The sequence below is a fragment of the Ascidiella aspersa genome, chromosome 1, assembly GCF_963924565.1.
Source record: "Ascidiella aspersa chromosome 1, kaAscAspe10.2, whole genome shotgun sequence".
Lineage (NCBI taxonomy): Eukaryota > Metazoa > Chordata > Ascidiacea > Phlebobranchia > Ascidiidae > Ascidiella > Ascidiella aspersa.
In genome coordinates this window covers 35,901,216-35,915,146 of record NC_139447.1, presented here as the reverse complement: position 1 = coordinate 35,915,146, position 13,931 = coordinate 35,901,216, and the positions used below count along the sequence as shown (strand labels likewise).

General features: G+C 39.2%; 1 protein-coding gene across 1 annotated transcript in view; it reads left to right on the top strand.

Moving 5' to 3' along the window:
* Positions 1–9,565, top strand: part of LOC146170282 (thrombospondin type-1 domain-containing protein 4-like) — a 63,331-nt gene extending 53,766 nt beyond the window's left edge. The window contains exons 11-13 of the mRNA XM_083389301.1: positions 4,708–4,908; positions 5,411–5,555; positions 7,599–9,565. Coding sequence (XP_083245427.1) covers positions 4,708–4,908; positions 5,411–5,555; positions 7,599–7,741 — 489 coding nt within the window. The 3' untranslated portion in view covers positions 7,742–9,565. The remainder of the gene's footprint in view (positions 1–4,707; positions 4,909–5,410; positions 5,556–7,598) is intronic.
* The last annotated feature ends 4,366 nt before the right edge of the window (positions 9,566–13,931 follow it).

The following is a 13,931-nucleotide window of genomic DNA, read 5'->3' as shown; positions in this document are numbered from 1 at the left end:
AGGAAACGGTTAATAAGTTGCATAAAAACCTAGGCAGAAAGTTGTTGCATGAAAAGCTAACCCAGAAGCGATTTTTTAATTTTTTTAAACTAGTCTAAAATATGTTAAAATCAAAGTAGTTTTATAAAAGTAGAGCTTGGATTTTTCAATTAAGTCTTAACGTTAACGAATTTGTAGAAAAAACTAAGCACAGTAAAGGTTGTCTATTGAATTATACGGAGAAACTACAACAACAAACAAATATTAAATTGCGTGTAAAAAATAAATCTTGCCCTTTATAAGTTGGCCGTGTGTATCGACTTCGTGGGCCACCAAAGCCGCTTCAAAGGGTTTGGCTGTCGCGAGCGTCGACACTTAGCCGTCTGGGCGGGACTCTGGGTAACTGCTGGCGTATATGGGGGTCACTCTTTGGACCCAACGGCGGGCTAAGGGGTGTCTAGGGTTTGTTTAGATGCGCGCGGGGCCTCTGCGGTAGGTGTACAGTGGTAACTATAGTAGTCTGGGCGCTACTGCGAGAGTTTGCGGCTGCTGTGCCACCGCGAGTTCGCAGCCTGACTTTTATGCTTGGGTAAAGAAGCTTTGGTTCGCGACACTTGCTATACCAGGTACGAAGCCGCGTGGGAAAAATTGCCAAGAAAAAGAGTAGTTTGTCGTTGGGATTAGCACAGCAAACAAAGGTTCGGTTTTTCGGTTCGAAACTTCTCGAGTTTCGGCAAATAACTGGTCGCTGACAAACATCAAATATCTCGAGACGCGGCCGCATTCCGCTTTTACCCCACCAACCACAAACGCTAAGGCGGTGGTTTAAATTTTTTGGTACCTGCATTTTGCAGAGAAAACGAATAGGTCACGGCAACCTTGTGTTTTTGTCAAATGCGTTCCTCTAGGAACACGACATACCAATATAAATCAAAAACAGCTCCTCTGGTAATTGTAATTGTTAACCAACATTTCGGCAACCTATACAAGCCGCCTTCATCAGGGCGAATGACATACCAAATTGAAACAACACACATAACTGTGCGAAATAAAGGGAAATTTTACGTTTTTTAATTCACTCTAATCATACACAAACAATTGTATTAGGAAGCATTACCAGTATTAAGAAGCGGAAACCCAAAGCTATCAAACATGTTTTGAGGCTACGTTTTCTGTTTTAAAAGCATTTTTTTCATTGGCTCTTCTGATTCAATTTTGGGGATTAAGCACTTGCCATAAAGCGTTATTTTTTAGAGAGTGAAATTACAGGCAGAAATTTGTTTTGCAAATGATCACCTCCGTTGTTTGTCTTACCCTTTACGTAAACGCAATTCAGACGAACAGCTTAAGTTTGCTTTGCCTATATGTAACTCCTTGATAGTGCAAAAGTGAGCTGAACCGTAATAAATCCGCACGACAGACAACGCCCTCCAAATCGCGGCTCTGTAATGCGGCTAAAAATAGTTGGAAGTACTTGAAAGGGAAATCGGGCGACGCGAGATACTTTCGGTTTGACTTGTCCAACTAAGCTCTTGTTTGATCGCTACCTGCGGCCTGACATATCTCTAGTCGCCTGAGGTTTATTTACGTGCCTATCTTGCTGCTAGCAGGGCGTGCCCGCGAATAGCTGGACCCTTATGTGGTGGTGGCCTTTTGTCTTGGCGGGCGGCAACCAAAACGGTTGTTTTTCTTTATTTGGGGCCAATTTAAACACACCTGCGGGTTTTATGCTGGAAACCGTGTGATCTTTTATAACTTCGATTAAACAAATGTATAAAGATGCGTTGTACAAAAAATATTGCACTGAATATGTGATAATAGAAATCGCCTTACTCCTTGCAAGATAGGGACCACTAAAAAAATCTTAAAAGATATAAAAATTAAGATTTTTTAATTGTGTCTGACCTAAGTTGCTAGCTTTGCTATAGTATTCTGTTGAACAAAACAGTACATAACTTCCAATATGCGCTCAGCTGAGGAAACGTAATAATAGTTCCTGTAAGTTGCGTTTAGGTTGACCTAAATGCTTCTTTAATGAAATTTATGAAGCCTTGTGAACCCTTTTTGTGACTATGGACACTCTCTGTATTATTTTACATTGTCTTAAAATGTTTTTTGTGAAGTTCTTAGCGACCACCAAACAACTACTGTGGAATTTTCTTGCATCCTAAAAAACTAATCAGCGTCCAAAATACTTCGATAATCCCGTTTCTTACACTCTCCCCTTCGATTACCACGCCCTTTGCCTACAAAAACACACCTCCACCACAAATGCCTCAAATTCCCTGCGGTAAGGCAGTGGTTTTCTCCCTCAACGCGGCATCAAAGCCTTTCAATTCGGCCTTCACCTGTCCCTAAATCGGGGTTCGGGTCCGATTTACCTTGCTAATGCGATTAGGGGAAAGACATCGCGTGTAAGGCGATCTTCTAATCGCACGATCCCGTCGTTGTATGTTGCCCAACCCTGTTTGGGACCCTCTAAACCAGTAATTGTTAATCTGGGGTCCGTTGCCCCTTGGGGTGACGTGGACTATTTATTTTGGAGGGGGAGTCATAAAGGCCTGATTGAAATCTTTGTGAATAGTTTAAAAATAAAAATAATTTTGAAAAGCAATGAGTTTAACGAAAAACCGCCTATAGTTTATGTATAGTTGATTTATTATTAGGGTTATTTTTTCGTAATTGCGATTCTATTGATAAATGTTTTTTGTGGTTTAGTGGCTTCAGTATTGTTGTGTACTTTGTTTTCAAAAATGGATCTGGCTTTAACGTATTATATAGTAGAAGAGTAAACCAATCCAAAAAAATTAATGAAGTATGTTAAATCTTGCCTGTAAATTAAATTAATAGTATGCTTGATATTTGATTAAAATAAGGGGTTTAAATAATTTATGGCGTAACTTTAGTGTCAAGCGGTTATTTAAGTGTGACACAACCCCAACCAAAATCAGACTTTACCTGGACCAATATTTAGCTTATACCTTACCTTTCCTCCACATTTTTCCGCCTTGGTCGCCAAAAAAGCCTTCTCTTAAAATAGACCATAGGGTCCGAAAAAGGCGCAAAAACGTGGCCGAAAATGGCTTTTTTACTCGGGCGCATGTCTTCTTTCGCGTGCCATCGATGCCATTACCGAAAATCGCTTCCTGTTTTCTGCAATAATCGCGCCACCCGAGCCATCTTACCGGCAATTTGGCTTCCTGGGCCCGAAATCGAACGCGCGATTCGCGTAACTTCGCGTGTTTTCGCCAAGCGCCCTTTTTCGCGCGATAAAAAGCAGCCAAAAGATCCTCGACTCGCAAACTGTATTTGTATTGTACGTAAGTTAAACTGCGCCAGCCCCGAATGCGGCTTTCGGCTAAATATAGTTCAAAAATCTTGTAGCCGGAACCAAACGCTTCCGTGACGGGGTTTGTATAAGGCAATGGAACAGTTGTTTTGGGGGCAAATAGCATCTTCAGTTTGCATTCTTGTACAGCAAAACAACTGCTGGTTTTCAGTGTTCGAACTTTCAGCGCTGCAAAGTTGGCACAATGACCCTTGTTTGATCTGTTTGGGCGACTTGGCTCAATGACCGAAGGTTTTTTCGCTGTCTACATGTTATTTTTATGTTTTCAATGTCCTCTAGTTACACAAAAATAAAATAAACTGATACTGAAACCGTTTAATAAACACTGAAATTACATAGAGTCGTTACATAGAGTCAGTCAAACAATTCTCGACTCGCAAACTGTATTTGTATTAAATTAAACTACGCCAGCCCCGAACGCAACTCTCGGCTAAATATAGTTCAAAAATCTTGTAGCCGGAACCAAACGCTTCCGTGCGATTTTGATTAAGGCAATGGAAAAGTTGTTAAGTTGTTATTGAAGCAAACAGCGCCTTCAGTTTGATGCAGTGCACAACAATTGCTGGTTTTCGGCGAGCGAACATTTCGTTTTCAGTGCTGCAAAGTTGGCAATGACGCTTGTTTATTTTGTTAGGGCAATTGACTCGATGGCAGTTAGGTTTTTTCGCTGTGTACATGTTATTTTTATGTTTTCAATGTCCTCTAGTTGCACAAAAATAAAATAAACTGAGACTGAAGCCGTTTAATAAGCACCGAAATCACATAGAGTCGTTAGGGACTCGTTCAACTGGTATGTGTGTGATACAAGAGGCAGCACAAAAAACGCAAACAAAATATCACGTTGCTTTTAACCAAATTGAGTAAGCAAACAAGCGAACCAGGTAAACAGTTTAAATTGTAAGTTATACAAATCATTTTTCTTGTTTTATTATTTAAACAAAAATACTACAACGAAACTTAGAGACCTTGCTCAATTGTGGTGAAAATAACGGCCCAAATAGACATAAAAAGCGACATGCTTTATTATTCAAACGTTTCGGCAAATGCTCATGCCATCATCAGTGATCATTTGCCGAAACGTTTGAATAATAAAGCATGTCGCTTTTGATGTCTATTTGGGCCGTTATTTTCACCATTACACTTATGAACAGATCCGTATATAGTGTTGCTTAATTATCATTTGCAAAAAAATGCTTACCACAAATTGAATCACAGCCAGGGGCAGCTGACTACGGATGCTTCTTTTTTTATTTTACATTTAAATTTCTGCATGTATAATTGTATATACCGTTGTTACGAAATAAATTCAAATCTATCTACCTAACTTCGGTGTATTGCCAAGAAGAGCCAGAAAAATCACACTTTTATCAACTTTGCAGTGTTCAAGCAAATGCGGCGCCGGGCGTCAAACACGTTCCGTCGTCTGCGTACGCGTCGAGCCTGACGGATCCGTAACGTCCGTAATGCAGTCGGAAGAGAACGGACGTGTACCTTGCGACGAACACACCAAGCTTGCAACTGAACAGCCCTGCAACACGCAATCGTGCGGATCGCGATGGTACCACACTCAGTGGACCGAGGTAAGCGCAAGGTCGCGGGTTCGAACCCCGGCTCTGAGTTTTTTTTAGTTCTTTTGTGTGTTTTTGTGGTGATACTGTGTTGTTGGCTTGGCCAATATGCGTTTCTATTATAGCATGAGTGGCGCGGATAAAGTACCGCATTTTATACCAATATTCTTGTTTATACATTTGCATTGTCGCATTTATTCGATTATATGTTCTTGGTCTTTCGAGGCTTTCTTCAATTAGTTAGCAAACACCGTTTTATGAAAGAAATCAGTGCAACAATATGGTTACATGGAACTCTGAGCACTGCTCTACATTTGTTAGAGCACCTTTGTACACTATTATTACACGTTAATGCGTGATTTTGACGCTGCCTGTGATTCTTTTTTCAATTTTGGTGTACTCCCTCGCTTAACCAATGATTAACAACAGAGAACGACCTTTTCTTTTAAATTCTTGGAATTCGCTCAGTGTAGGCCATTATACAGTAACTCATTCACCTCATTTTTTCACGCAGTGTTCTGTTTCGTGCGGAGGCGGCTCCAGATCTCGCAATGTCCAATGTCTGGACGAGGAAGGAAGGTATAGCTCGTTGTGCGACGCTGAAGAAAAGCCGCGTGGAGCGGAACGGTGCAACACAGCAAACTGCATTTCGCTCAACAGTAAGTTCAAAAGCATTGCGCTAAGCTGAACACTAGAGATGTCCGATAATTTTTGGATCGTGACCGATACCCGACAAGTAATAATATCGGTACTCGTCCGATAGTTGGGTATTGTCGGAACCGATCTGTGTTGATTCATTTCAGCCAAGTTTTTTAAACCAACACAAAAATTTCTACTTTGAAATATTGTTCACAGTTGAAGATAAACTGAGCTTTCTAAAGTTAAATAATTTTTTTTCTAATCACCCGGAAAACTTTACCTTTGTACTTTTTAATTTTTCAAATTCCGATTACATGATCAAAGTAACAAGTCTCTCTTATTTTTATCGCACAAAAATATCGGGTATCGGAATATAATGCGCTGTATCGGATATCACTGATATAATATATATAATAAAACGCGTATTTTTGTTGAAATAAAAACACTATATTGTACGTAGTTGCTGCCGCCGCTGCTTTGCTTAGCTATGTACAAAGCCCCGGGTGTGCTATTTGATTTTCCCTTGGTAAAAGATAAAAGACGACTTTTACCTTGAGACAAACCCATATGGCCCTACCCACAGTGATCAAAATACTTGATCTCTCTTTTCTGGCTGCATTTCAGGCAGTCTGGAGGCAGTTTATTACATCGGGTTTAGTACATTGCTTACAAAAGCGGAGGTGGCATAGCGGCCAGGATATTGCGTTTGCTTGCTGATCAGCACTTGGCATAAAACAGTCATTTTTGCTGCTACGATGCGCCTTTAATTCTGCCGGTGTGCTGACAAGCCAACACCATAGCCAGATCACGTACAACGTGCGTGCAGTGCTTCTGTAATCTATACAGTAAACCCAAAATTGGGCCCAACATTTTAGTGCCAAAATGAAGCCTGTTGCGTTTAGATGCACTATCGCAACTATTTGATAGAGTTTTAAGCTTAAAACAAAGTTAAATCTGCCTATACGCGCTTTACTGTCAAATAAATGAGATCGCGCCTGAGAATTGTTTGTCAAGTTGCTTTTTTGCAAGCAAAAGCTTCAACTGCTACCTTTGTTTCCTCTTATTCGCTCGTAATCCGACCGCATTGTCAGCAATCTGTGTGCCGCTAATTTGTGCCTTGCTTGGTGATCCAAAAGGACGTGTGATAACAAAATGAAAAGAAGCTTGATGATGAATTACAAAGCCAAAAAGGTCGAGTAGATCGACATCGTCTTGATTGAGACGTTTCGATACGAGCTTGAATCATCTTTAGTTGATATTTATTTACTGAAGATGATACAAGCATCACTTATAATCGAAACGTCCTAATCAAGATGATGTCGATCTACTCGACCTTTTTGGCTTTGCAATTTATTATCAAGCTACATTACAGATACGTGCATAGTGTAACCAAACATGAAAAGTATTTTTTTATTTGGTGTTAAATTCCGCCCTTTTAATTCCGACATAAACTCACTTGCTTTATGATAATCTTGAATGGCATTATGCCTTTAGAACAAATTCTGTGCGCTGCAACCCACGGACATATAGAAACATACGTTAAACACACTCACGCACAAAGATATAGCGCACTTATTTAGCAGTGTCCTCTCACGCACCCCGATAACCCGCCCTTGTACCGCAATGAAAACGACAATACAAATTGCTTACCGCAAGTGCTTCTCAAACGATGCCACCTCGCCATAGGCGCCGAACATTTACAATTCCAGGGCGTTATTTTTTAGACATTGCAAAATTGCTTATTAACTAGATATTAAATATGGCCTCTTAGATAACAGCTGTTGCCTGTTATCACTGAGCCAACCATTTCCCCTTTATATCTTTATTTTCGCACATTTAGGCTAAAAAAGTTTACAATGAAATGGCCAAAACGTTAGCCTAACAAAAAATTGAAAATAAATTACATAAAACATCAAAAAACATAGTTTGGGGACTCTATGACCTCGGTTATAGAGTCGGTCTGCACGTTCGGCGCCTATGCCCCTCACCCATACAAACGAAATTCTTCCCTCTCATGCTGCTGCTCCCCAATCATCGCTTTCCTTCTTTTGTCGCTTCCGCAGATCCGGGCTGCACAGATAAGCTGCGCAACTGTCACGTGATCTTGAGGGCGCGTCTCTGCGCTTATACCTACTACAGATCCAAGTGCTGTGTAACCTGCTCGGATCCTGCCGCCGCCCTCCGGCCCACCGGCGTTGGGAAGTGACGGCGCCGGGGAAGTCCCGCGGACCCGCGCCGCCCCGACTAGGCGGCGGAACCGAAGCGGCCCGGCCCAGGGCCCCGGATGCTCTTTTTTCCGACGCGAGGAAGCCGAGCGATTTTGCGACCGCGAGCGACACCTGTCGGCGACGTTTTTCTTTGATTTTCTTTTTTTGTCGTTTGTCGTTGTTTCGATGTATTTATTCGTTCGCCATGCTGTCCGCTGTCTGCGCAGCGTATACACAAGCGGACCCTTCTATTGTTTTCACAACCCACAACAGCATACGGTCGCGTTAGAATTTTTAAATGTAGTTTATTTAAAATCGTCTTAAAATGTAGCTTATAAGGTAACGCTCTTTTAGTGTCCCCCTTACGATAGTGCGCCATGGAAGGTTCCCAGGTGCATCGTGGCCAGTAGAAAAACATTCGACATATATATATTTTTATATTTACTTCTCTTTCGGCTTAGCTCTTCATAGAAGTGGCGTTTCAAACCGACATAGCTGCGTTAAACTCACGTTCAAAGTGCGTACGTTCGAAGTAAAATCGGTTCTAAAGTAGAAGTAAAGCAATGACAAGCTGTCTAGGCTGTTTCGAGTAAAGCTTTTGCATTTTACCCCTTCCCAATCATATGCTTAAATATTCAACAAAAAGGTCGTTTTCGAATGACCATCGGTCATAATCTAAAGGCAGTTTTTTTAATCGTTTTTAACACCCGGACAGTAAAGGCGTCATTTTGCTAGTTCCGAATTTCGCAAGTGTTCCTCATTTTAACGTCATCATTCCGACAAGTTCTTCTTGCGTTTCACCAAACCGCATATGGACATAGACAATTGGAAGCCATTTTGTGTCAACCCCAAAATGAGACCTCACATTTCAATTTCAAAAAATATCAATGAAAAATATTAAATTTTTCAAAAAAATTATTTGAAAACGTAAAAACTATTTTAAACAACAAAGTTTTAAATGTAAAGCTACAAAAGATTTTTGGGGATGAAGTTTTTTTTTGTAAAGTTTTGCGTGTCTTTTCTGCCCTGCCCACTCACGCCTTACGTAACTTTTTCCACCCCTTTTGTAAATGCAGTCTCACCACCCTTTCGTGTACAATCGGATTGCTGTAATGTTTGCACTTGTACTGAGTTCTTATTCTTATTACTGCTACATATGTATGTGTTTGTGTGTGTGCGCGTTATAGAAAGTGTACCCTTTCCGTCTCTATGACGTCATAAAGTTCGCATTGTTTCTTCACAATCAAGTCGCGCGTCATTCCCGCTTTTTGGCCCCAAGTTTGAATACTTAAAATAAAACGACTTTCTAAAATCGGTTGCTAAATTTGTTTTTCTTCTATTTTTAACGAAATTGCGTATTTTTTACGAAATTGATCTCTTATTTGCCATATTATCAGTATTTTGCTTTTTCTACTAAATCATGTCTTTTTTATAATTTTTAGCCGGGCGCTGTAACACCTTACTGCATTCAAAATGCGAAAGATTGTCTGTAAAAATGCAACCAGCTTTTTCACAGCGATTTTAGTTGCAATCTAAGAAACTGCAACAGTTTGTTTTGTTCAACATCATCACACCAACATGATATGTAACTGTTAAATATAATATACGTCTTAAAACCGCTTTGACGAATAAATCTGTTTTATTTTTCCTGCTCGTTGGCCTTTGTTCCTTTGTGCATTTTTTTGCGATCTTATAGTTTACTTTGCCCGACACACCGGTACATGACGTTGCTTGTCGTGGTTGGAAACCGCCTTTTTAAGCCCTTACAGTTTTACACCAATAACCGACTGCTGAAAAACGTTTATTGGTATTTTTGGATTTTCTAGTATATAGTATTTCTAGTATTAAACACCACGTTTCTCGTGTAAATTACGATTGTCCTTAATTGCTTTTGTTATTCTAAAGCAGTGGTTCCCAACCTTTTTATAGCTTGCAGCACCCTATACAGTAATTATAAATAGTTCGCGGCACCATTGCTCGTATTTTTGCTGAATGGTTAACCGTAACGTTACAACAAACGAGATTGAAACAGCACATTAACTGTGCAACAAGGTTGAAAAAACCCTTAATTTTCGCCACTATCAAGAAGCTTACCAATAGAGCAAACATTTAAATCCTACAAATTTGAAATATCTCTCGGCACCCTTGAGCGTTAAAAATGATACCCTAGAGTGCCGCGGCACCCCGGTTGAGAACCACTGTTCTAAAGAAATACTTATTTATCCAAAACAGCTTAATATATTTTATCAGTTTTTCGGCCTTAATGATTTCCTTCACCGCTCAGTTCGGAAAAGCGATTCGATTTCCTTCTCCTAAACAATGAAATAAGTTTGCTTCGTTTTATTCTTCTTTTTGCTGCTGTACAACCTTTTCTCGCTCGCCACAAGGACCCTCGAAGCCGCCACGTTTGTTACGTAATAAACAGCATCCTTCGTGACCCATGCACTGGTCGGATTTTGCAATATTTCAATTTCCAATTGAAGTTGGTGTCTGTCTGTTGTATATAGTGGAATCTGAACACATAAGCAAAAGGGTCAATTTAGCAGACCAACTTGGTACCACGCAATCTGTAGAAACGCTATTTTCAATTAAAGCTTTAGTGTCTGTCTGTTGTAGTAGAATCTGGACATATGAGCAGAAATGTTAATTTATTTATTTGTTAGATAAGCATATAGTTACCACGCAGTCTGTAAAAATCGCAGCTCAGGGCTCAAAAAGAATAAATATAAAATAGGAATCCTTATGTATCTAAATAGGAAAAAGGCCAACTGCAATAGACCATAATAATACTTGTTCTAAATTGTGTAGTCAACAGTTTATATAAAATAAAAAATATTGAAAATGCATGCATATCAATATGGACTGAAATGATTTAGTAAGACATTAAACATTTTTGTACCATGAATTGAAACCGCATTTGGTCAATTAAACAGGCCATTTTCAATCTGTTATATATCAGGATTGGTCACACACAGTTTGTAGAAAGCGCAGCTAAACGCACAAAATCTCGTTTCTATGTTGACAAATATTTTGCATAGCAAACTCAAAAATATCAAAAAGCAAGCAAACTGTTACGCGCAAAAAATATACCGAACTGGTTCACGCGTAAAAATCTAGGTAAATTAACCCAGTTTTAGAGAAAATTGTTTATATAAAGGTAACTTTAGAGAACATCATTCAAATATAGGTAACTTCAGAGCTAGTCAAGCCAATTGTTCCATAGACGTTATCCATTTTAAAGGTATGTCTTTGGAGAATGCAGTCAAATCGTTGACTTCAGTCATTACAGCACTGCTACTTGGTCCCTGCTGGTGCCCTGATTAATGTCTTGTCGGAAAGATTTCACATCGATTTTAACCTTTTAAGTAGATCTTACATCCCGGGTAATGTAAAAATGGAATTAATTTCCGGTTTACTTAATCTTAAGGCTAAACCGTCTTTCATAATTACCCAACTCATGGATAAAAAGGAAATATATGAAGAAAAAAAGTGTTAGTGTGACACAACTAACTAATGTATCTTTTTTTTTAAGAGTATAAGTATTTAAGGTTACTAATTAAAAAAGAGAACGCCCAATAAAAGTCAAACACGGAGTTTAAAACCATCTACTGAAGCAGGGGTTCCCAACCTGAGGGCCATAAAAATTTGAAAAACAACATTTTTTTAATTTATCATTTTTAAGTCTACTCCATATAACAAAAGAAAAAAAAAGAAAATTTAATAAAAATTCTAGTACAGGAACAAGCTACTTCTTCTTTACTTTCTTTGTTTTACTTTTAGATTTAATAATATTAATATTTAAAAATTTGTGCAATGGCCACTCCTGCTGAAAGAAGGAAGTATGATAAAAGGTATCTTAAACTTTTTTACATATCTATATGACAAAGGAGTGTGCAAGCCACAGAGTGTTTAATGTTCGATCATTCAAGCTACCGGTTACTGTATAACCAATTTTTTTAATTAAAATGACGTTTCTTTTTTTTGTCATAAGATTGAAAAAATAGGGGACCATTGATTTCTCAAAATTTCCAAAGGGGGACACGGTGTAAAAAAGGTTGGGAATCCTTGTACTAAAGCATACTGGGAAACGTTAAATACCAAGTCCCTAAAAACTAGGTAGGCAATTTATAACGCTTTTGTTTCAAAACATTGTTCTCGGCCAAATCATTTTTCTTCGGCTGCATAGTCAGTGTTATTGGTTACAGCGGCATTCAATCAGGCGAGAAAGCGTGTCAATGCGAGGCCCAATTAATCCCGACTACGTCACGGCGACGCGCCGATGCGTGACAATTTCTAATCAGGTTAGGGGCACCTACAGCACAGACCCGGGCGGCTGGCGCACTTGCCAGGTTCCCGGGAGCGTGTCTCTCTTTCCGTCGGCGTTTGAATAATTGATTTTGCTGGCCCGTGTTTTTGTGACAGCTGCAGCATTGCGGCGGGTCGATGGGCGCCGGAGTAGAGCACCGTGTGTGGAAGTAGTAGGAACGACTATAGGTGCTGCTTTGTCATGCAAAGTGCGCGCTTAGAAAGTCTTGGCTTAGAAAGAAATTGGTTGCATTCAGTTGAAGAGAGTGTCCTGCAACTGTTATGTTGGAAATGTGTTACGCTCGAGTTTGCATTCAGCATAATGAGCGAAGCGCGAAATAATAGGACTATAGGTGCTGCTTCGCTGTGACAAGTCTTGGCGTAGAAATTGATTGCATCCAGGCGCATAGAGTGTACTGCAACTGGAGGTTACAGTGGGGAATGTGTAAGGCTTGATTTGCATTCAGCATAATGAGCGAAGCACCTTTTGCGACAAAGGTCCTATTAATCTTTTACCAAAAATGAACCGCAAGCAAATCGGGTGCTTTTGGAAAGCCGAATCTATCTCGTGCTGTTATTGATAAGTATTTGTACCGATTTTGGATAGCAGTGTAGCTTTTGGAAGTTATTTGTTTGTCTGATAGCCCCCATATTGCCTAACTTTACGTTACTTGAAGTAAAGGACAGGTATTTTATCGGCATGTTCTTTGGAGTCCGGAACCTACAAGGAACTTGTAAGATACCTAATTAGCCGTCTTTGCCATAAAATTCTCACTAAAGCAATTTAATACACATCATTTATGTTTCTCGTTGGAAAGGTTAGATAACTGGAGTTTTTACGCATATCAATGAGCAACACGCAACATGTGAAAAATCGAGCTGCTTCTGTTTTGCAGATGAGATTTTTTGCGACTGTTTAATACGATTATTTTATTGGGTGGACAGCCGCTTTTACGCCTTTGTCGATATTAGTTCTGTGATACTTTGTAATTTTGTATTCGAGGAATTTACGTGTTGTCTTTTAGATTTAAGACACGACTATAAAAGATCTGATCTGGGCTGGTTGCTAACGATTGCAGAAAATTTACCTGCTATTCGTTGTTATATTTTTACTTTGAATTAATTTGTTCCGCAAATACTTGAGTTCGTCTTAATCTAGTTAAAAATGGACACTTAACCATTCACATTCTTATGAGAATAAATTGACATTAAATTAAATTGATTGTACATGATTAAAATTGTAATCATTTTATCAATTTTGTTTTTAAAGCATCTGGCAATTCTAATTCTAATCTAATTTACGAAAACAAAAAGAAATGTAGTAAGTCTAAGAGCTAGCATCTACACACGTGCCCGCTTTCGTCGTTTCCTGTAGTCACATGGCAGTAGAGTTGTTGTTAGGCCAGCCGAGGCTATCCTTTCGCGTAAGCATTGTGTCAAGAAGAGAGACAGCGAAAGCAATTGTTGTTGTTTTGGCGATTTTGACTGCTTACATAGTGTTTCTGAAATCAGTATATGACATTTTGTTGCTTGTTTAATGCTACGCGAGTGCATTTGAATCGGGGAGTTGGTTTGATTTAGTAAATCTAAGTGGTGACACCAGCTTCAATGTAGATAAGTAGAGCGAGTATTTTTTAACGTGGCAAAAATGTCAAAATTTGTCAACGTTAGGTCAAAATATTGTAAAAAAAAGTATCTTTAGATCAGGTCAATTTTGTATTTTTTTAGGTCAAATAGTTATCGCCCTAGTGCTAAATGTTATTCAAGAATACTTTTTATCCTGAATACCAGACTGGTTTGGCAACCTCTACACGGAAAAAGGTGCTTTTAGAAAGCCGTTTAATTGATTTTTAAAACGTGGAAATTGTTAAACAGATTATGTTG